Here is a 23,761-nt window from a genome sequence, read left to right as displayed (position 1 = left end):
GGCAGAGAACCTGGGTTCCAGTCCCAGTACCTACATCAGGTGGCTCACAACTACCTGCAACTCCAGTTTCAGAGAATCTGGAACCCTTTTCTGGGCTCTGTGGGCATCAGCTCCTATGCAAACATGCACACACATGCATACATTCATACATACATACATACATACATACATACATACATACATACACACACACACTCACAAACTCACACACATACAGGAACACAAAAATACACACATGAACCTAAAAAATGAAATCTTTTTAAAAAATTAAGCCCAACCTTAAAAACCTGTCAGTCATACGATTTGAAGTTTGGATCCAGGATATCAAAGTGTAACTTAATTTGGAGCTTGTTTACTAGGTTATGATGTAGTGAATTTCACTTACATCATACATTTTACCAGTGATGAATTCACGGTCTCGGAGGCTCTCAAGAAAAGGAAAAGTACTTCTTATCACATTAGAAATCTTCACTTTCTGACTCTTGAAGTGCTTGAATATAAGTTCAAAGGGAAATGTCTCTGTGCTCTCATGTTCGCTGGACATCCTAGAGGAGAAAATACCATAGGAAAATGGTTATCAGTACAATAGATGCTTGTGGAAACTATAAGGTTTTATATATGAAAGAAAGACTTTGAAGAACTAACACACTTAGGACAAATGTCTTGAGTTAGCCCCAATGCATCAACAGCTGAACTGGAAGCTCTGGGTTCAAGTGAGAGAGACACTGCCTCATTGTATAAGATGGAGACTGATGGAAAAGGAAGCTCAGCATTGACTCTGACTTCCTCACACATGTGTTCACACAGCCATGTTCATCTGCGCAGACATAAGCTCCCACACATGTGAATGTTTTTGTATGCATGCATATGTACTGCAGACCACAGTCATACAAAAAATAAAATTAAACACAATGCTAATTATGATTTTCAAATCCCACTACTAGTTGTTCCCATACAGGATTGATGAAAAGTAATGTTCTCACCAAATTATATGGAAATATGTCTGGAGGTATTGTTGGTAGCCAAAAAATAGAAGCCATTGAAATGGCCCTTAATTGGTGGGTAGAAAAATAACACTGGACAAATCTATGCAATGAAATATCATTATGTAATAAAAAGGGACAAAATGCTAATACATTCTACAATGTGAATGAATCTCAAAAATATTTGTTTCTTAATGAAAGAAGTCAAACACAGAAGGCTACATGATGTATAATTCCATTTCTACAAAATGCCAAGAAGTGAAATCTATGCAGACAGATGTATTACTGGCTGCTTGGACTAAGGGGGACAAGAATGGACTGTCCATAGCTGTGAAGGAGTTCTTTTATGGAGAGGGGAGGTCTATGCCCTACACTCATACTGTGGTGCTGGGTGCACAGCTCTGTAAAAAGTCATTGGATTTATATTCAAATGCATAAATTTTATTGCAAATAAATTGTACTACAAAAGTTGTCAAAAATGAAAGTGGACATTCAAAGGGCTGAACAGAGTGAGGAAGTTGACAGGATACACTTTGAAGCAAAAGATGAAAATTGAATAACAAATACACATTGTGTCATGATTGGTTTGTTTGTTTTTAATTTGTTTGGTTTGATTTCTGTCAACTTGACACAAGCTAAAGTCTTTGAAAAGAGGAACTTCAGTTGAAAAATAATACCTCCATAACTATCGCCTGTTAGACATGTCTGTGTGGCACTTTTTTTTTTTTTTTTTTTTTTTGGTTTTTCGAGACAGGGTTTCTCTGTGTAGTTCTGGCTGTCCTGGAACTCACTCTGTAGACCAGGCTGGCCTCGAACTCAGAAATCTGCCTGCCTCTGCCTCCCAAGTGCTGGGATTAAAGGTGTGTGTCACCACCACCCGGCCATGTGTGGCACTTTCTTGATTGATGGTTGATGTGGGAGGGCCCAGCTCACTGTAGGCACCACCACCTCAGGACCTGCTGTTCTAGGATATATAAGAAAGCAAACTGACCAAGCCAGTAAGCTATGCCACCACAGTGTCTGCTTCAATTCCTGACTCCAGGTTTCTGCCTGAGTTCCTGCCCTGACTTCAAGAATGGACTATGATGTGGAACTATAAGCCAAATAAACCCTTTCCTTACCAACTTGTTTTTGCTCATGGTGTTTTATCACTGCCATAGAAACCAAGCTAAGAGATTACTTGAGTGATGTTTCCACAGTCTGAATAGGAATGCCAGATGGTGACAGATAACCTTATGTTAGAAAGGCATCTTTGTTGATGTCAGGATCTCTGTGACTTAGTGCCCAACACAGAATGACCAACTAGCAACTACCTCCCCCTGACTCAAACACAGCAACTGGAAGATGAGACTAACCTTTCCCATGGGCCACCAAAGCCATGTGTGAAGGGAAAAGAAGCATTTGCTCTGACTGCATTGTCCCTCCTCAGTCTAGGGTTAGCCTTACCAAGATGGTGACCCTGGACCTAAGGTCTCTCTGTACTGGGGAACCAGAAACAAACATAGAGCTCCCAAAACTCTGAGGTGCCCTGGGGGAGGTCTCCATCTATCTTGTTCAATGAAAAACACTGAATGACTCAGCAGAGCACAGAAAAACAACAAATGGGGCAGGATGATAAGATGAAGGTACAGCTGTGTCTCTACTATCAGTGGCACTCTTGGTGGGAGAGCCCAGTCAGCTGTTCTCCTCTTGTGCCTCCATCTGTCCAAGGGAACACACTTACCAGTCCTCCCTATCAAGCAACCAATCTGGTCACAAAGCCTGTCTGTCTACTCCCCAGGACAACTTGTTGTCTGTACCTCATAGCAGAGTATAGTTTTGGCTCCACCCAACCAAGGCAGAATAGCAGCCATCTAGCTCAGAGGCTAACCTACGACCTCCCCTAGGCAAATTTGAAGAGACACCATAACAACAGCAACTCTTCAAAAAGAAAGCATTTAATTGTGGCTGGTTTATGGTTTCTGAGGTTTAATCTGTCATCAGGTCAGAGAGCATGGCCAGATGTAGACAGATGTGATGCTGGAGAAGTAGCTTAGAGTTCTAGAAAAGAGAGACTCTAGGCTTGGAACGGGCTTTTTGAAACTTCGAAGCCCACTTCTAGTGACACACTTTCCCTACATGGCCACACTTCCTAATCCTTTCAGATAGTGCCACTCCCTCTGGACTAAGTATTCAAATCTATGAGCCTATGGCAGCCATTCTCATTCTAACCTAGTCACACAGTTCATTCACTGTTCAGGACCCACTGTGAAGACACCTCCTGCTTTATGGCAGAGGGGCCACCATAGGCAATGGTAGAGAAGAGAGAGGCCAGAAACACAAAGGCATATAGGTCCACTTGATGACTAATCAATGATGTCCTTAGAAACCAACAGGAATCAAATATAACCTCAGATAGAAAACAAAAAACCCTATCCAGGTTATATGATATGGTAAGCTAGGTGTGGTGTGAGCTGCCCAGTGTCCAAGCATAAGGGATGGGGTGTAACCACAGCAACCATATAATAAACAAAGGACAGTAGAGTGGAGACCCCATCTGGAAGAACGATCCAGAAGCCATAAGGAAACTTTTCTCAAAGCTCTTAGCAGACAAGAACTGATAAACGGGTGAAGACAGGCAGGAAGTTAACAAGATGTAGGTTACAGAGGAGCTTGGAAAACTATGGAGATGAGCTAGGAACCCTTGTAAAATTTATACGATCCTTTATCAAAATGTATTTCTTTAAAAATTAGAAATTAGGGGATGAAGAGATGACTCAGTGGTTATGAACACTGACTGCCTTTCCAGAGGACTCAGGTTCAGTTCTCAGCACCCACATGGTAGGTCACAAGTGTCTGGAACTCCTGGGAATCTAACAAACTCTTCTGACTTCCTGGGGCACCAGGCATGATATGTTGCACAGACATACATGCAGGCAAAGCCCTCATACACATAAAATAATGAAATAATATTTAAGATTAAATTAGAAATCGGGACTAGTTAGGCTGCTCAGTGACTTGATCGTCAGTGTAAAGACTTGAGTTCAGATCCCCAGAACTCACATAAAAACTGGATGCTATAGAACATGCATGTAATTCCAGCATACCTGCACCTCCATAGGCGATGGAGACAGGAGACTTCCTGGAAGCCTCACCTTCCAACTAACCTAGTGGACACAGAAGCGAACAGGAGACCCTGCCTCAAACTCAAACAAGGTGCAAGGGGAGCGTGAGTCCCCAACATTGCCCTCTGATCTCCACACATGTGCCATGACACACACATGTACACACACACACTCCATTCATACACACATATATACACAGAATTCATATACATACACACTGCATTTACATACACATACTCAAATACAGGTACAGCATTCATACATATACGTACACACTGCATTAAACACACACACACAGCATTCACACACACACATACTCACATATATCCAGCACTCATACACATACACACAGACTGCATTCATACACACACATACACACACACATAGGATTCACATACACACACATACTCACATACTTCATTCATGCACACATATATAAACAACATTCATACACATACACACACTGCATTCATATACACACACATACACACACATACACACTGCGTTCACACATACATGGTCACATAAGCACAGCATTCACACACACTCACACATAGATACACACTGCACTCACACATACAGACAAAACTTTTTTTAAGTTCTAAATGAAAGAAACAAAGCTACTAACCATTCAGTCATTGTCATGGGGGAAGACCCGGAGACAGCCTGATGGATGCAAAGATGAAAATCCTAAAGAGGATTGCACAGAGGCAGTGAGAACCGGGGAGGCTGACGTGGCTACGGGGTAGAGTCCTTTTGCGTAAAAGAAGGCAGATGAAAAGAAACAAACTTTCCCTGAATAAAGATAGATTCACACATGTTGCCTGAAGAAGACAGAACTGTGATCCAAACAAAATAAACAAAAACTCATGCCAAGTCCAACAGGGCAGGCCTTTAAGCCCAGGGACTCAGGAAGCTGAAGCAGGAAGATTACAGTTTCGGGGTTAGACTGGGCAACTGAGTGAGACTGTGTCTCAAATTAAAAAGTAAAGAGAGGGCTGGGGATATAGTTCAGAGGTGGAGAACTTGCTTGGCAACCACAAAGCTCTAGGTTCAAAGGCAGGCACTGCAAGCAGAGATACAAACCCCCAAGGGTGCTTGATTTTCTCATTCGCTTCTGTTATCACTTTATTTATGGATGCTTACTTTTTACAAGATCAATTCTAAAATTCAAATTTTAACTTTGTAAAATTCAAATTTTAACTTTGTATGAGAGAATACGCACCGTACACAGCGTCAAAAGACAAAGGCGAGTATATCCACAGTTTCTCAGGGTAATTAGGGAATGCATAGAAGAAGGCATAACATCTGACTAAAGATAGTGAAAAACAAACCAGTGACAGGAGAGGGAACTGAAAGGCTAGTGCACAAGGAAAACAACCCATTTTCTGCTTAATAGGGAGACTGAGACCCAGCACACATCTCTATTGTCTTTTTGGACTGTGGCTGAGAGAGGGAAGAGTCCTCATCTCAGTAGCTAAGGGCAGGGAAGTGCATTGACTTTGCCTCCTCAGAAGCCATTTGGCAGCATGTATAAGCAAGTGGTCATTAATACCCTTTGTCTCCGTAGTTCCTTGCTTATTATCTCTTTGATATGCTAGTTTATAATAAGCACAATCCATTATACAGCCACCGATCCTACCACTTGTGGGTGACAGTCAACAGCGGTAGTGAGCAAAAGTTCATCTAAAAGAGACAGGTTTAAAACTTATGGAAAGGACTGGCAAGATGGCTCAGTGGTAAAGGATCCAGCAGCCAAGCCTGATGTCTTGGACTGGATCCCAGAAACCACACCGAGGAAAGAAAGAACCAACTCCTGTACTTTGCCCCCTGACTCCACAACACACACAAAGCTGCCACACATGTGCACACATAAATAAACACAACATTGAATTACACATTTCTTGGTTCCTATGCAAGTGCTCCGAACAGCAGGGAGCTGTGAAAAAAATACGGTAAATGTACATTCACTACACAGAGGACTTCGCCAAGGTCTCTACTTTTTAAATAAGCTAAGGCTGAAAACACAGGACAACATTGCAGAATGAAAATACACATTAATGAAAGCCAATTATACACGGAAATGCATTGGAAAAGATAAAGGAGCTGGAGAAATAGGTCAGCAGTTAAGCGCAATGATTGTTCTTCAGAGGGACTGGAGTTCAGTTCCCAGTCTGAACTAATAGCCATCTATAACTCCAGCTACAGGGGATCTGACACCCTCTGCTGGCCTCCAAAGGTGCATGCCCTTAATAATACATAGTGCTCTCTCTCGCTCTCTCTCTCTCTCTCTCTCTCTCTCTCTCTCTCACACACACACACACACACACACACACACACACACACACGAACAAGTGCCCAATAAATATTTTGTAGAAAATAAGAAATACCCAGGTATGATCTTGTATACCTTTAATCCCTGTATTTGGGAGGCAGAGGCAGGTGAATATCTATTGTGAGTCCAAGACAAGGCTGGTCTATATAGCAAGTTTCAGGTCAACCTGAACTACATAATAAAAAGACCAAGAGATCCTGTCTTAAAATTGAAAATAAATAATATAAGGAAGATTGAGCCCAAGGAGTATGGTAAGTATATGGGGGACAGTTGAGGGTCTTATCCGTTCTATATTTCCACAAGATTGAAAGCTTATAAACCACATTTTATTATGAAATGGTCCCGTGGTCTAGGCCAGTAGTAACTTTAGCCAGAGAACTAAGACAAGAGGATCACAAGTTCAAAGCCAGCCTAAGTTATAGAATGAGTTCCATGATGGTGCGAGTAACTTAGCAAAACCTTGAATCAAAAGATTTAAAAATAAATAGAGATATTTAATCAGGTATATTCAAGGCCCAAGGTTCAACTGCATTACTGAAAAAAAATGTATTACTTCCTTTGTACTAACAAAAACACAGTCTAAAACTATTTATGATTAGTAGCACATCTGAGTTACCACTGCTGGAGCAAACAGAATCCTACCATTTCCTGTCAGAGATGTCATCCACCTAGAACAGAAGACTAAAGGGAAATAAAAACATGTGGCTTGCCCTGACCTTTGAGATCAGGGCCCGTTCTTGCCTTTTATTTTCCTTGGATTGAGCCAGGTCTGATAGTGAAAGCTTAGACCAGGAGTGAGCCTGGGGATAGCTTTCTTGGTGACAAATCCTGCTAAACAGGTAGGAGACCAGGACAGCAGGTGCCAACTGTTTATCCAGCATCCTCTGCTGTTTGGACTTCTTCCCTGAGGTGACCTTCCTACAGTAGACCTGTTCTAATGCAGAGAAATGCAGAGGGACTGAGAGCACTCAGGTCACAAAATAATGACAGAACCATGCCACAGGAGTCCCTGTCAGCCATGGCCAAAGTCTCCCTCTGACAGCTGGGTTCAGGTCACAAAGAAGGCTATGACTTGTGTACAATATGGCAAGCCGATCTTGGCAGTGGATATCTAAGATAAACAAACAAACTCAAGTGTCAGGGCATGCTCATTCTCTCTCTCTCACTCTCTCTCTTTCTCTCTGACTCTCGCTGTCTCTGTGTCTCTCTCTCTGTGTGTGTCTCTTTGCCTTCTCCCCCCAAATCTGTCCGCTCACACTATAGGCCAAAGCTACTTCATTTCAGGCAGTTTGGACTGACTGAAGCTTCAGCCACTAACTGAAGACATAAAATAGACTGTATTGTCAGAGGGAAAGGTTACAGAGGGAGAAAGACTCACCTGGGGCCGAGATTGCTCGATTCCATCTTCCAACACCTGCCTGGGGCTTGGGACAGTGAACTCTGATCCCTTGGTGATCAGATCTTCCAGACTGTTTGCTGTGGCCCACAGCTGAGAGCAGGAAGTGAGCCCCAGTCTGAACAAACCGGAGAGGGCTCCTCCCTGATGGGGAAAAGAGAAACGAAAGTGTTTCTCTAATCTCAAGGGAGCTGCTGTGGGACACTGTCCCATCATTCATGTTTTGGAATGTTATAGAGGGGGCGGGGTGAGGAGAAAGGGGACCAAAAGGATTGCAAAAGGGTACACCAGGATGAGCTGAGTCAGTTCCTGAGAGTGCCTTCTTTATGCAAAGATGGGGAAAACAAACAAACAAACCAATGAAACCCCCGCATAAACTCAAACTGTTCCATCTTGCTCCTGTGTCTAAGAGGGGAGCATGCATTCCCCAGGGTTGGCTGTGATTCCTCTTTTGTCATGTCCCTGGCTGAAGTGACTTGGGAAAGGAGACAGCAGAGAAGGAGGACTGAGGAGATCCCTAAACTCCATAGACACACTGGGTCAGAGCACTGTCTCTGAGGACTTGTCATCCCAGCCTACAAGTCAAGGGCAGGAGGAAGCTGCAGCAATGGCGCCCGAGGCATGAGGACAAAGACCTGGTCCACCCTTCTGAGGTGCAGATGTGATAAGTAGTGTGAGCTGTCACCTCCAGTGAGTCTTTCTAGGAGGCCCCTCATGGATCATCAGGATATATCAAGTCCCTCTCCGTTCCTCCTTCTGGGAGGACTTTCTCTGAGGGACTTGGTGGACTGAGGTAAGCCTCTACCCTGACAGGTCTCCCAGCAGTCTTCTTGCCTGCACAGACATTGGCTTTTTCTCATTCCTTAGCTCCCATGCACACAGGTAGGCTGGTGTGGAGCTGGAGTGGGTATGACTGACAAGAGCAGCCTGAGGCCATGCCTGAGGTTAGACTTTGGGCTCCTTTTAGTGCCCACATGCTAGCCATGTTTCCATCTCTACTTCGATCAGGAATAAAATATTTTTAGATGATTTTGCAGGACTCTAAGTAACAAGACTTTGCAAAAGCATCTCAAAGCTAATGTGTCCATGCGAATCCAATGTCTACATGTTGCTGGTTCAGTCTCTTCTTAGAGACCAAGAGGAGTACACACAGAGAGAGAAGAACTATCACTATATTGTCCTGTGTCTGACTGGCGTTTCCGAGACCTTAAGACTAAGCTCCTCAGTCAAGTGTAACTCCTGAGAGGTGAGATACACAGAGACCAGAATGTTGTTACACCTACTTACCCCAAAGCAGCTCCAGAAGAGTGCTACAACAGCGTCTCCCCCACCCCTGAACACCCCACACCCTAGTTCCCATCTACAATATTGGCAGAATTGTTAATACAGATATCTAGAACATCTGGCCTTGTGTTAGTCCACCTGGGTGAGAATAAGATGATTACCATAATTTTGAACCAAATTGGAAGCAAGCTTTGATACTGGCCCAAATGATGGACTTGGGGCAGGTCTATTTCTCAGTTCAAAAAAAAAAAAAAAAGGCAAGGAGTCACATTTTGCACAGATTTAAAAGGGCAGCCCCATAAGGCCAACATATTTCCCATCAAGTCTACAGGGACAAGCATTTATTCTGATATTCTTTCTGCCTAAGTCCAATCAGGGACAAACATACATCTTGATATATTTCCTGCATACATACCTTCCACATACATGTGATCAAGCACATCCTGTGAAGTTGGGTCAAAAAAAGGTAGGCGAGTGGAAACTTGTGTCTATCTCCCATGAACAATAGCCTCCTGCATTTCAGGAAGTATCTGTCCTTGGGCAAAGGTTAGAGGCATTCTTGTTTCATGGATCTCTTAGGCACAGTAATTATTGGCTCTCACACTTGCCAAAACCAGCAAATGCTTCTTCAGTTCAACACTCAACAGGGCTTTGAGAGAGGGTGGAATGAAGGTTTCAGGAGGGGAAATTCCAATTTTAAGGCAATCCTGGAAGAGGTTGCATGTCAGATGGAAGACTGAAGATAGGAACAGAAACATTCTGGCACAGATGGTCTGACAGGCACTGGGTGGGAGAAACATGTCTTTGGGTTCTGAGGGCCCATTTCTGGTCAAGACTGATTGGGTTGGCAGTTGGGTTGGCCAACTCCTGCTTAAGCCAGAGCTTAAGTGTTTGTTTCAGCAGAGGGTGCTCGTGATTATAATGGCTCAGGTCATAAGCAATCTGTGTGTGAAAGACAAGGCTCCATCCTCAGTTCAGACAGAATTGCGTTCACCTGGGCATCAAACAGGACCAAAGGCTTTCTCTTTTCTGAGACTTCCTCTTCGCTCTCCAGAATCCCTAGTTGTTTGGAGGTTTTGTACCTGTGATTGTAATGGCTCTGGTTACAAGCAATCTGTGTAGGAGGCACAAGGCTCAGCTTGCAATTCAGACAGAATTCTGTTCACCTGGGCATCCGACAAGCCCAGGGCTTCCATTTTTTGGAGATTCCCTCTTCACTCTCCAGACCCTGGTTGTTTAGTGTTTTGTTTGTTTGTTTTTTTCATGACTCTACCTAACACAAAGCATCCTACCCAAGTTTTGTCTGCCCTGACAAAACTGTAGCTGCTCTCAAGGTCAGGCAAGGGGAAGCAGGAAATTAATTCGGGGCTAGCTAACTCCCAACTTTTGACTTCTCTCCCAAATCCTGTCTGAGTTCTTCCTTTGGCAGAAACCTCAGGTTACTGGTTTTTGCTTCCAGAGTTACCACCAGAGTTACAAGTTGTGGGCAGGTGTGTCTTAATGAGTACTCGAGCCAAGCTTCTTCATTCATCACCAAAGAGCAACAAAGGAGTCCTGGTCACTCCCATAGCCAGCCTGATTCTGGAGGCATGAGTGGATCCAGACAAAGCCCTCTGAGCTTTCTACCCACTCAGGGGTGACATGCCCCCTCCCCAGAAGCCCCAAATGTGAAGCATGCCTCTGAGAGGAGAGACACAGCCCAGAACCACACACTCCTGTACTTTCCTGCTCTCAGGAACGAGCCAGTTTCAGCAAAGTACATAACAGACTTGTAGAAAACACATGGATTGTCCTAGACTTTATGTTGGAGTTGGTAGCAACCATCTTGACAGGAATGGTGTGGGAGATGTTCTAAGAGCCTGAGGATTTGTTTTCTTTGCTGAAGGAGATGGAGGGATAGCATCAGATCTGGCTGGTTCTTGCTTTAGACATCTAATAATTAGTCCAAGGGATTCAGGCCAGTCTTCCCTCTGCCTCCTCCCTCCTCCTGAGCACATAACTAGGTAAGAAATGGTGGCCGTCCAAGCACACTAGAGAGCTTGACCTAATACTTTTGGGCTCCAGAGTATTGGCAAGACTCACGGGGCCATCTCCACAGCTGTATTCCATGGAAAAACTAGAGCAGTGGTCCTCAACCTTCCTAATGCTGCCAGCCTTTAATACAGTTCCTCATATGGTTCTGACACCCCAACCATAAAATTACGTCATTGCTCCTTCATAACTGTAGTTTTGCTAGTCATGAATCTATCAATCATAATGTAAATATCTGATAGGCAGGATGTCTGATATGCAACCCCTTTGCAAGGGTTGTTCAACCCTCTGAACTAGAGAGTCCTGTCGCCTCTGCTCCTTATGGGAAGTGCATATCCACAGTGCACCTGATACCCTGAGAAGTGATCATGGGAAATTCAAGCTAAGGATCATTACTAAGAGTCCTTGACTTTTCATCTCAGGTCAGGCAGATCCTCCAGCAGCTCCAAGGACCTCACAGACAGCTGGACTCTGAAACCTTGCAGCGAACACCTGTAGCCCTGAGTTCAGGAAAGACAGCTGACAGCTTTGACTGACAGCTTTAGTCTCCTACATTGTTCATGGAGGGTGGGGTAGACTCACCCTCCTAGAACAATGACCAGCTCAGCCTTTGCTTCCACATCACAGGGCAGTAGAAACAGCAATTCTGTTCCAGCAGACTCAAAGAGCTTAGCTGCTTGCTCTTTGACCTTCAGACTTGCCTAGAGTTGGCCATTCCTGCACAGGGCAGCTGTGGTCCAACCTGGATATTTCTCAGGTTGGTTCTGACCAGCAACCATGCTTTCCTCAGCTGTCCAGACTCCCATGTGCTCATTTCCTAGTGGCAGGTGGCATCTTTGAGTGAACTTTCTCTTCATCTTTGGTATATAGGTAGAGAGAGATCATTGGCAACACATTTGAATTATCCCACATAATTCTACAGACCTGGGGGTTGGGGGGAATTCCCAGACACTGAAAAGTTGTAAAAAGGATAGAGTGTTCTTGTGTGGACTTTTAATTTTTGTCTAAAAAAAAAAAAAGGCTTGGAGGTGATCATCAGGCCCCTTAACAAGAAATCCCAAGTATTTCTAATGTCAATGGCCAGAGCTGTCATGGTTTCTGGCTGTTTGCCAGCTCAGCACCCCTGGCTTCCTGTACCCTCTGCACCACTATGGACTTCATCAGTGATGCCCCCTTCTGTCTAACATAAATAAATCAAGTCTCTGTGGCCTTTAATGAATCTTGATCATCAAAGGAATCTTGGGTTTTGTGGATGACATACAGGGTCAAGCTCTTTATAAACACATGATTGACATGAATCCATCGATTTGCCTCACAGTGACAAACATCTAGCATCTACCTGATACAGAGGAGACAAGGACATGGTTGAGTAACTTACCCAAGGACACACAGACAGTGACAGAGACCCTGTGTGTCCATCAACATGGACTGACTTCTGAGTCTCTGCTTGTATCTCATGGAGGCATATCCTCAACTGAGGCTCTTTTCTCTCTGATGACACTGGCCTGTGTCAATGGGACACACAAAACCAGCCTGTACATGATTCTCAGGACCTTGAATGGTTTCCATCAGAATGCCAGTCACAACAGTTTTTCTCATCGGTTCCAGCAGACTCAAGGAGCCAAGCTTCTGGCCCTTTGTCCTTCTGACTGGCCTGGAGTTGCCTGGTCCCTCTACTCGGCAACAGTACTCTTTGATAATTGGTGCTTCTTAGTTGTAGGAGATGCAAAGTACAAGGGCTTGTAACTATGAAGGGGAGAGTCTGGCAGGCTCTCTGTCCTGTTCAGCCCTGCATACTTACCTATATACCAGATATTTGAGTCTTTGTAAGGTTTACCTCTTAACACCTGGAGAGCCTCTGTCTTAACAAGGTACCCAAAATACTCAGAGAATTTGTGCATCAGATTCAGTGAACTTACAGGTACCAATACAGAAGGCTACAATAATGTGCAGTATCCAGACAAGCGCTCTCTCTCTCCTCTCTCTCTCTCTCTCTCTCTCTCTCTCTCTCTCTCTCTCTCTCTCTCTCTGTGTGTGTGTGTATGTGTGTATGTGTGTGTGTGTGTGTAAGAGAGAGAGAGAGACAGACAGACAGACAGAGAGCTTCTATTACTTTGCTCTGACTATCCAGCAACTTCGTATGTATAGACCAGGCTGGCCTTGAACTCACAGAGATCCACCTACATTTTGTCCTTGGTGCTGGGATTACAAGAGTGTACCAACAGACCTAGCAGATAGGCTATAATTGAACAGAAAGCAGGAGAATTCACTTTGCACTAAGCTAAGACTATACATGTACACTGTTGTCCAATCCATGCTGCTAACAATTCTATACACCTTCTGGTAGATTTTTTTTATATTAATAGCTGTACATCTCTTTCACAGGGGCTATAATAAAGATACATCTTCTAGGACAGGAGAGATGGCTTAGAGGTTGAGAACACCGGCTGCTCTTCCAAAGGACCTGGGTTCAATTCTCAGCACACACATGGCAGCTCACATCTATCTATAACTCCACTTCTGGAATCCAACACTCTCCCCTGGCCTCCAGTCACAGGCACCAGGCACTAATGTGGTACACAGGCATATTTAAGGGCCAAACACCCTTACATGCAAAGCAAGCAAACAGCTCATCTGGTACAAGTACAATTAGGAATTCTCCTTATTGTGTATCTTTCTAGCAGTTTGCTAGCCATTTTGAATGGCTTAGTTTTTACAGACTGCTGACTGCTGAAATGAATGGAGACGCAACGGGGAGAACCAACCTTGCAACCTTTAAGTCTTTGCAAGCACACCACCCCTGTCATTACATGGATTGTGCTGGGATACTGCTTTCCACTATTTGTCCCCTGGGACATTTCAATATCCACCTCTTTCTGCTTGGTATTTCTAAGACAACATTTGTCATTTCATAGTTGAAGAAGCCATCCCAACTAATGGCTGCATTTACCCTGATCATACATTTAGCAACCAGGCAAATGTTGCTGGGTGGCTCTGAGATCCAGCGGACTCATTGTGACAGGGACATTACATGACTTCCACAGAGCCTCCATTAACAGGTGACAATAATGGAGCCTTGGGTTCCCAAATATCAGCATCACCTCATATGCTGTGTCCCACATTCCATGAAAGAGCTTTTTCCAGGCATGATCCAAAACGTATAGATAGATGTCCATAGATCCATCTGTGGGAAGATCTGAAAATCACCATATAAACATTTCCAAGGTTCATTCTGCTAGGAAACTGGCCTCATTCCTTTGATGGATTCTGAGCCCTACTGAGAAATGGACCTAATTGGAAACTGGGGAAAGGATGTAGACGTTTATTAGGCTAGCCAACTTCCACCATTTTCTTCCCACTACACTTTTGAGGATATACATGAAGTAGTATCCTCATGTGTTGTCCAGCTGTCCTGACTTCAGTGGCATTAGGTAAGAACAGCCTATTAGCTGTCTTCACAGATATCTACAGACAAAGACTCCAGCTGCCTCTCTAAGGATTACTTCTTTTTTTCTTTGTTTTCTTTCTTTTTTTTTTTTACTTTATGACTTCTTTATGTTATTTTTTCATTAGTAACTTTTTTTTAAATGCTAATCAAAGGCTTTATAAGTTTGGTAATGCTCAATAACAAGATGCCCATACAATCAGAAGTGTAACCCAATACCCAACCTAGATATACCAACTATCTTTGATTGGCAGAGTCACGAGAACATCTGCCTCCATGTCCCCCCACCCCTCTCCTCTCATCTCCTAGGTCCTCCTCTCCTTCTCTTCCTCTCCTTACTCCTCCTCTTCCTGTCCTCTACTCCTCGAACCTTAGCTCCTCCTACATATCACCCTTCCTGCTAAAATAAAACTTTTCTCTCAAAATTCAATTAGAGCATAACTATACCAATTTGTGTCAGTAAGATACAAGATAGACCTAATACCCAGTCCATCATTTTGTTGACTACCCAGAACCTCTGTCATCTCTCCTAACTAAAATATTTAGTTCTGAACCTGGCTTTTTTTCTTGGCTTTAGAATGAATGTCAGCTGAAAACCATCCTCTCAAGTCTTTTCTCTCAAAGTAAATAGCCAGGATTGGATATGAGACTATAAGTCTTCAACCCTGTCAGAAATCCAGAATGACTGAATTAATTGAAATTATGGGAAGCACAAAGCATAGCTTCTAAAACTTAGCCAATTTATAGAGACTGTCGAACCCCTGGACAGTCTCTACACTACAAAACATTGGAGCATCTGATCTTCAGCCTTCTGGCCCAGGATCATCTGACAGACCTAGTGATACAGAATTATTAAGGGCTGATTACTCTGTCTTGGCAGATATAATCAGTCAACTATTCTGCAAGCGTGTCCTTTTCAGGACAGTAATTTGTCTGTAGATGAAAAGAGGCAATTCTTACCTAGTGGCTGTCTCACCACAACTGGAGTAACTCCAAAGATGCTCAATATCTTCTTAGAATACAAGACAGGAAGCTGTCAGGAGCAGACAGGTCTCTAATTGAAATGAACCTTAATGCAGAAATGTTTGTAACGTCAATTCTGTGGACTTCTGATGTTTTGAAAACCAACTATCCATGTAAGGCAATCTGGATTGTTGTCTGTTAACTCCTCTCAGCTATTTCTAAATAAAATCTAGAAAACACCCTAACAATAAACTCAGAGCCATGAATTTGCTATAGGCCCTTAACTCACAGGCTAACCATCTCAAATCAGTTAAAAAAGTTAAAGAAGGACTGGATCTAAGCCTTGGATTCCTAAATGTGTTATATAGGCACAATGCCTATGAGAGTAACAATATTAATCTCACTTCTATATCAATAAGAAACCCGTATCAATGAAAACCTTAAATTTGAAATCAAAGTAAATTTTGTACCATTTAAGAAATTATAACTTCAGCTTAATAACAATTATACAGATTTCTACCAATAGGTTATGGCTATGCAATAAATCCTAGCTATTCCTCCCTGTTCCAACAAAACCACTACTTTCCCGTACAAAGACAGCCCAATATTAACCCTCTCAGTCCCCAAGCCCAGGGAATAGGGGTACTGACTCTTCATTAACTACTTCAAGCTGATTACGGGTGTCGAGATATTAGAAGAGGGGCAGGGGGAAGAGTGAATTGATAAGCCTCTGATGTCTGTGTCTTCACTGCATCCAGCTAAGATTCCAGGACATCAGAGGTTTGAGCAGGTCTGCTCAGCTTGCTTGATGAGTAGATACACCAAGGTACAGAACTGTGTATTCTGCAACATACAATTCTCAAAACAAATTTTAGTATCAAGATTTTTTTTTTGTTTGAATTCTGGAATCTAGTCTTCTGGTGGCCTGTCTCTATCATATCTAATCCATATAATTCTGAGAGTTTCTATGAGGGTGTGCTCTCACCATCCTCCCATACCCACCTCTCTGCTCTCAAATTCCCCGACACTAGGAAATCCAAACTATCAGGCACCAAGGCCCTCTACCACTGATGCCTGACAAGACCACCCTCAACTACCTATACAGGTGGAGTCGTGAGTCCCTCCCTTTGTGTTCTCAGGCTGGAGGTTTTAGAATGGCTACTCCAGCTTGTTTCTTAGGACCATTTGCTTGAAAAATTGTTTTTCAGCCTTTTACTCTAAGGTAGTGTCTGTCTTTGTTGCTGAGGTGGTTTTCCTGTATGCAGCAAAATGTTGGGTCCTGTTTATGCATCCAGTCTGTTAGCCTATGTCTTTTTATTGGGGAATTGAGTCCATTGATGTTAAGAGATATTAAGGAACATGATTGTTGCTTCCTGTTATTTTTGTTAATAGAGGTGGAATTACCTTTGTGTGGCTATCTTCTCTTGGATTTGTTGGAAGAGGATTACTTTCTTGCTCTTTCTAGGGTTTAATTTCCCTCCTTGTATTGGAGCTTTCCTGCTAATATCCTTTGTAATGCTGGGTTTGTGGAAAGATATTGTGTAAATTCGGTTTTGTCATGGAATATCTTGGCTTCTCCATCTATGGTAATTAAGAGTTTTGCTGGGTATAGTAGCCTGGGATGGCATTTGTGTTCTCTTAGGGTCTGTATGACATCTGTCCAGGATCTTCTCACTTTTATAGTCTCTGGTGAGAAGTCTGGTGTAATTCTGATAGGTCTGACTTTGTGAGGCTGTAGAAATCCTGGGGTGTTTGGCCACGGCCCCAGAACCCAGAGACCTAACACGCAATCTTCATTTCACCCATACAGTGGGTCACGTAAGGCACAGATAGAGGACGTGGCTTACAGGTCTCTGCCTCAAGATTTACATACTAATTAATTACCTAAAGGCTGGGGCGTGGATATCTAAATTTTCAACTCCATAGCCCCTCCTTTCCCCCCCTCCCCAATACAATGGAGCCCCTCCTGGCATTTTGTGGGAGAGCATTCACATCAAGATACAACTGTCATGGTCAATAAAATCTTCATGTCTTCAACTTCACGTGTCTCCTGGGACTCTGGACTCATTTGTGTAAGTGGAAAACTGGCTCCGGGGAAAGCCTCTCCACCCCTCCCTGCTGCAGACATCCACGGATCTCTCTCCCCTGCAGCAGCGGTCCCTGCACCTTTGCGGGCTGCTACCCCCCCTCCCTACCCTCAGCTGTCCATGGGGCTCCCTCTCTCCTCCAAAACCGCAGTTCCCGGGACTGTTCAGCAAGATCGAACCATCAGCTGGGACCACCGCTGTAGCGCATGGGAGGCCTGGGTTGCAGCTCTGAGGACTGTCTCAGCCGCGACCGCCTTCAACCCGCCTGCACACCGCGTGAGTTTTAAACCACATGCCTTTATATGCTACTTGGCCTTTTTTCCCTTACTGCTTTTAATATTCTTTTTTTTTGTTTTGTACATTTGGTGTTTTGATTATTATGTGATGGGAGGTATTTCTTTTCTGGTCTAGTCTATTTGGTGTTCTGTAGGCTTCTTGTATGTTCATGGGCTTCTCTTTCTTTAGGTTAGGGAAGTTTTCTTCTATAATTTTGTTGAAGATATTTATTGGCCCTTTAAGTTGGGAATCTTCACTCTCATCTATACCAATTATCATCTATACCAATTAGGTTTGGTCTTCTCATTGTGTCCTGGATTTCCTGGATGTTTTGGGTTAAGAACTTTTTGCATTTTGTGTTTTCTTTGACAGTTGTGTCAATATTTTCTATGGTATCTTCTGCACCTGAGATTCTCTTTTCTATCTCTTGTATTCTGTTGGTGATGCTTGTATCTATGTCTCCTGATTTTTTTCCTAGGTTTTCTATCTCCAGGGTAGTCTCCCTTTGTGCTTTCTTTATTGTTTCTACTTCCATTTTTATGTCCTGGATGGATTTGTTCAATTCCTTCACCTGTTTGGTTGTGTTCTCTTGTAATTCTTTAAGGGATTTTTGTGTTTCCTCTTTAAGGGCTTCTACCTGTTTACCTGTGTTCTCAAATTCTTTGAGAGTGTTATTTATGTCCTTCTTAAAGTCCTTTATCATCATCATTAGAAGTGATTTTAAATCTGAATCTTGCTTTCCTGGTGATATGGGGAATTTAGGACTTTCTAGTGTGGGAGAACTAGGTTCTAATGATGCCAAGTACCCTGGGTTGCTGATGCTTATGTTCTTGTGCTTGCTTTTCACCATCTGGATCACCCTAGTGCTACCTGCCCTGTCTCTGACTGGAGCCTGTCTTGCCTATTATCTTGGTTGTTTCAGAACTGTGGAGTGGGTGTTACTACGGGGGTTAGAGCTGGGGCCCAAGATCTGCTCAGTGCTCGGGCCCAGACTGGAAGGAACCAGTGCTCCAGGCCAGGAGTGAATTCCTGAATCCTGAGTAACTGGGTGGGTCCCAGTTACTCCCTGTTTTGGGGGAGGGGGGTGCTGTCTCCTTACCTAAGATACTGCTCAGGTTAGAGCTCCTGGGAGGCCCACTTCCTCTGGGTTTTGTGAGAATGGGTGCAGAGCAGCTGCCCGGGATCTGCTCAGTGCTTGGGCCCAGACTGGAAGCCCTAAGGATTACTTTATCTGGCCACAACAGTTGAGTGATCCTTGTTTTTTGGAACTTTATCTTTCTATTGCTAGTATGGAAGTAGGAATTGGGAGATGGTCCCACCGTTATTCCATCCTTCAGAGAGCAGCCAGTGCTGAGCTGATCCAGGATGCTCATGACCCCAGCAGTGTGTTCCTAATCACCTCATTAAGTTCATGCCTCTGAGGGGCCCTGAGGAACATGGTTGTAGCAGGAACTTCAAGGCACCTTTATGTAAATGTTAGGGGGTCTCAAAGCTGCAAAAGCATCTCCTGCAGGAAGACCTGAGGTCTGCCTGAGAGACCAAGGACTCTGGTGCAGACAATACCAGCCAATCAGAAACTGTTATTTAAAAGAGATGCTTTCTTGGGACCAATGGAGTGTGGGTGGAGGGTATTAAAGGACCTTACAGCAGTGTTTTGATGAGCTTGCTGCTGTGTTTCTCACCTGCTCCTAGAGTCTGTGTCTTTGACTCTGCACCACCTCACCTCCAACCCTCCAGGGAAGGTATGGTCAGGCAGCAAGTAGTCCAGGGCACAGGCAACATCTGGTGTCCAGCGTGGTCGATGGACTACATCATCCTCATTTTGTGGCTGCTTGCAAACTTCCTTTTCTGAGGGCTCATTTTTGCCTTTTGCTGCAAAGACTATGCTCATGGTTCGACCTAATCTGCTCTTCTCCTCACGGTGCTGCTGTAGTGTCCTTTTCAGTTGCTTTTTCGGTGAGTTGGCCCCTTAGTGTTTTATGTTGTGGTCCTCTCAAAGGTGAGTGTGTGGATCTCATTTCTATCTGTCCCAGTAACCTTGCTTTTAGACTTGGTTTGATTTAAGGATTAGCACACAACAGCCATATTTTCTTTCTTCTTTGTTTAGGTGAACATGCTGTGGCCATCTTTTTGTTTTTCTTTGTCTTTGAGTCAGCAGTGCTGCAGTAAGCGTGCAGCGGCCATCTTTTCTTTCTTCTTTGTCTTTGTCTCATTTTCACTTTTAGTCTGGATTCATCCTGGTATCTGACATAGGGACTGGTCTCCCAGGCAGTGGTACTGGGGATCGGCTCCTGGATGCCTTTTCCATCCTGGGAACACTGTCCAGGCATAAGGTCTTTGAGCTACACCTGAGGGAGTCCCTTGCTTAGTACATCTTGACTTTTGTCGCCTCATCTGTCATATATGTCATATCTGTTCGTTGTTTGTTTCCTTTGTGCTCATCATCATGGGTTCCCTCCCTTCTGCCATCAAAGAATCCCAAATTAGAGCTCTGAAAACCCTTCTGGTTACTCATGATCTCAAGGTTAAGACTCACGACCTGGATCAATTTTGGGAGGAGGCTGCTCTTTTGGCCCCTGTATATCACCAAAGAGCCTGACCTCTCGATGCATATCCTCCTCCTTGCCTGCAAGCGTGGAGTACAGTCTGGGATTATCCTTCCCTTGTTCTTTGCCTCCATGTTCCTTACAGTCATCGCCAGTCTTAAGAATTCTTCCCCAGAGGAAGTGGTGGCCACCCGTAAAATAACACTGCCAGGATCAGGCTAATACTCACCTTTCCATTAATGACTCCATCCTACTTTCTCTGGGCAAACAGGTTGATTTTAGTGATGAGGATGAGTGCGCCTCTGCTCCAGCCCTCCAGCCGTCAGGCTCTAAGCCATCCTCTAGCATCACTGTCCAAGGGTCCCTCGAATGCCCACTTTCATGGGACTTCCTATCCTTTGGGAGCTCTGTCAGCCTGCACTAGGTGCAAAATTCACCAGGGACTACCCGATATTATCGTCTAACCTCACACTTGTCATGTGGAGGTTTACCTCACATGATGCTTCCAACATTACTCCCTATGTTAACAGTGATCCCATTAGATCCCGATATGACCCCATTATGAGCAATTAGGATTCATGTGGCCCCTATAATTGTCTTGATTTATGCCCTCTTACTTTCCTAAAGGGTGGCTGTCTCTTTAATGGGACATATTTCCACATAAACTAGTCAGCAAAAATGTGGACTGGGGCAATGCCGGTGAATGTGACCACCGGCGGCCAAGTTGGTTGGAAAGCCACCCCAGTCTATGTCCGACTGCCCCCCCACACACACACACACTTTTTCCTTCTGGTCACCAATACCTCCAGTGTCAGAGACAGCCGTAACTGCTCTAATGAGAAATGTCTGCTGACTGCCTGCTGGATGAGGTAGTCAACAATGGCTATCCAGATGAGGGAACCAGCAGCTATTTTGATGCCTTCACTCTGATGGCCCAGACTCACTTACAACCCCTACAGTGGGGAAAGAGGGATTCTGGTATTATAGCTGCCATCATTGCAGCCATCATTCAAGCATTGCTGGGGCAACAATAGCTGCTGTAGCCTTGACCCCGACAACCACTATGGTGGAGACTGTTGAAGCGTCAGTCTCTAAGTCAGCTGAGGCTTCTTCGAGCAGTCCATGGCACAGGCAACATACAGTCATCTCACGGACCAATTTTCTAGTACTAGAGAGTAGAGTCATCTCACCACTTTAGTTAGGTTTGTACCCCTGAGTCTGTGATCATGGTTCCATTAATGAAGCAGCACCCCATTAAAGTGTGCTGGAGCTATGAGGAACACATAGGAGCTGCCCAGGGACAGTCTAGATTCATGACCCTTGGCCATCACCAGGTTGATTAGATTCTACAGCACAGAAGAACATTGAAGTGTCAGTAAATCATGTGTGCAGCCGAGCTGGCAGGCTGACCAACTCAGCTACTACCCAGGACCAGATACAGGGCTTTGACCTGATCCACTTCATCATCTACCCCAGCTATGAACTCCTGGACCATGTGAAGAGACCAGTCCTGCTCTTCCAAAGCTGCAGGATCTCCATGACACAAGAAAACAACAAAATATCTGAGATGTGTCATGGGGAGGGTCCAGTACTGATGATGGAGCAGAGCCAGAGGCTTTGAACCAGACCAGTGACTCATTGCAATGAACGTTTGCAAGAAAAGCTCTTTGGAAAATGTGTATACTGTGTGACACACTGTGACACTCTGCAGCTTTCATGGCAAGATGCTTTTAGCTGTTATTTTTTTCATTGTTCTGTTTTCTTTGGGGAGGGAGGCTGCAAGGGTGGAGGGGAATAGGAAGGGATGGGAAGATGAGTGGGATTGTAGTGCATGATGGGAAATTCACGAAGAATCAATAAGAAAAATTAAATTATTGATAACTCTGTTAGCAAGTTTAGTTTTCCAGATTTCTTCATCCAGTATCTAAACCCAAATACAATCTCCATGCCTTTCCTGTAGGCTGGGTTTGTCACTCCTTTAGTGTGAGGTCCCTCTCACTTGGCTTCCAGCCCTAGCCTTGGTTTGACCACTGAGCCAATCTGGGAGGCTCATGTATAGTTTTCATTCAAGCAAGATAGGGAACACAGATGGCTCTCTCTTCCCAGAAAGAGTAAAGGGATGCTCTCACAGACAATTAAGTTCAGGGAAACAGGTTTAAAGTCCTCACACATATCTATTTCATGGCCCTACTCTTTGAGTCTCAGGACTCTGACATTGGCACAAGTCACTTCTTGAACCTAGGACACAGTCTTCTCTAGAGTGCTATCTTTCTGCACACAAGGGACAGGCACATGCCTTTGTTGCTGTCTGACTTATGGCTGCACGTGTGAGGGACTCTTTTCTCATGATTACTTGGGGCTGTTAGATTAAGTAACTCATATCCGTTTATTAATGGAATGTAGCAAGTGTCACCAGACTCCATCTGTCTTGTGGTGACCTTCTTTCCATCCACAAGCAAATATGCCACTTTGTGTGTAGCTCACATGGTGTGTAATGCCTTTCTATAGGGTAAAATTTGGCCCCAGTGCTGGTTTAACACCTAAGGACCTATGGATACTCCACCAATCACCTTTGGTTGGACAGTGACCCAACTCTAGAACCCCACCCTGAGGCTTGGTGTCTGAGACATTATCTTACAGTGGGTCTCTGGACAAAGATTCTGAGTTGAAAAAATCCTTATTTTTTCTTACTTGGTGAGTGGATAGTTTTTTTTTCCAGAATCAAAACCTTTATAAGCCAGGGTAGCTGAGAGTCACTATGCAGCCCAGGCTGGCATCATACTTACAGCTATCCTCCTGCCTCAGCTTCTCAAGGACTGGTACTGCAGGAATGAGCCACCATGTGGATTGAAGTCTTGGAACTCATGGTTTATTGTGTATTGCTCTCAGGAGAGTATGGGACAAGGAAAGCGACATATGTGTGTGAGTGTGTGGGAGGGGGTACAGGCAGAGCAAAGCCAGCTGGAGACAGGCTCCAGCCTAGACCCTTGGAGAGCAGAGAACAGCAATGTACTATACTTTTGATTTCATGGAAGACAGGGGGATGGATCCCAGGCCAGGAGGTGTAACTCCCAGCTGCACTTGTTTCTATATGACCCAGGGCAATCCTTTGGGAGTACTTGAATTGTAGAGCACAGACATTGCTGCTGTAGGTGGGCAGATCTGGCTAGATGACAATATGGTGCCAGGACACCAGCCACAACTCTGATGTCAGCCAACTCTTTTCATTTGTTTCCTGAATAGCAAACACTTCCTTGAAACTCTTCTCAAACTTGGACTCCAGTCTAAGTCCCATTTTGCCAAACTTAGGA

General features: G+C 44.2%; 1 protein-coding gene across 10 annotated transcripts in view; it reads right to left on the bottom strand.

Moving 5' to 3' along the window:
* The window catches only part of LOC114640634 (nuclear autoantigen Sp-100-like), a 76,712-nt gene that overhangs the window by 52,607 nt on the left and 344 nt on the right, over positions 1-23,761 (bottom strand). For 9 of the 10 annotated variants that reach the window (XR_003714177.1, XM_028789589.1, XM_028789591.1 and 6 more), the window contains exons 1-2: positions 7,801-7,912; positions 386-545 (exon numbers count right to left, since the gene is read on the bottom strand). Coding sequence is in view for 9 of the 10 variants with exons in the window: in XM_028789589.1 (XP_028645422.1) it covers positions 386-545; positions 7,801-7,826 (186 nt within the window). In the remaining variant the exon portion in view is untranslated. Of the gene's footprint in view, positions 1-385; positions 546-7,800; positions 7,913-23,761 lie in introns of those variants that run through there. The other variant, XM_028789590.1, reaches the window with a different exon arrangement.

This window comes from Grammomys surdaster, unplaced genomic scaffold (genome assembly GCF_004785775.1).
Source record: "Grammomys surdaster isolate TR1022 unplaced genomic scaffold, NIH_TR_1.0 125846, whole genome shotgun sequence".
In the NCBI taxonomy this organism is placed as follows: domain Eukaryota; kingdom Metazoa; phylum Chordata; class Mammalia; order Rodentia; family Muridae; genus Grammomys; species Grammomys surdaster.
The sequence above is the reverse complement of the archived record's forward strand: the minus strand, read 5'-3'. Positions and strand labels throughout refer to the sequence as shown.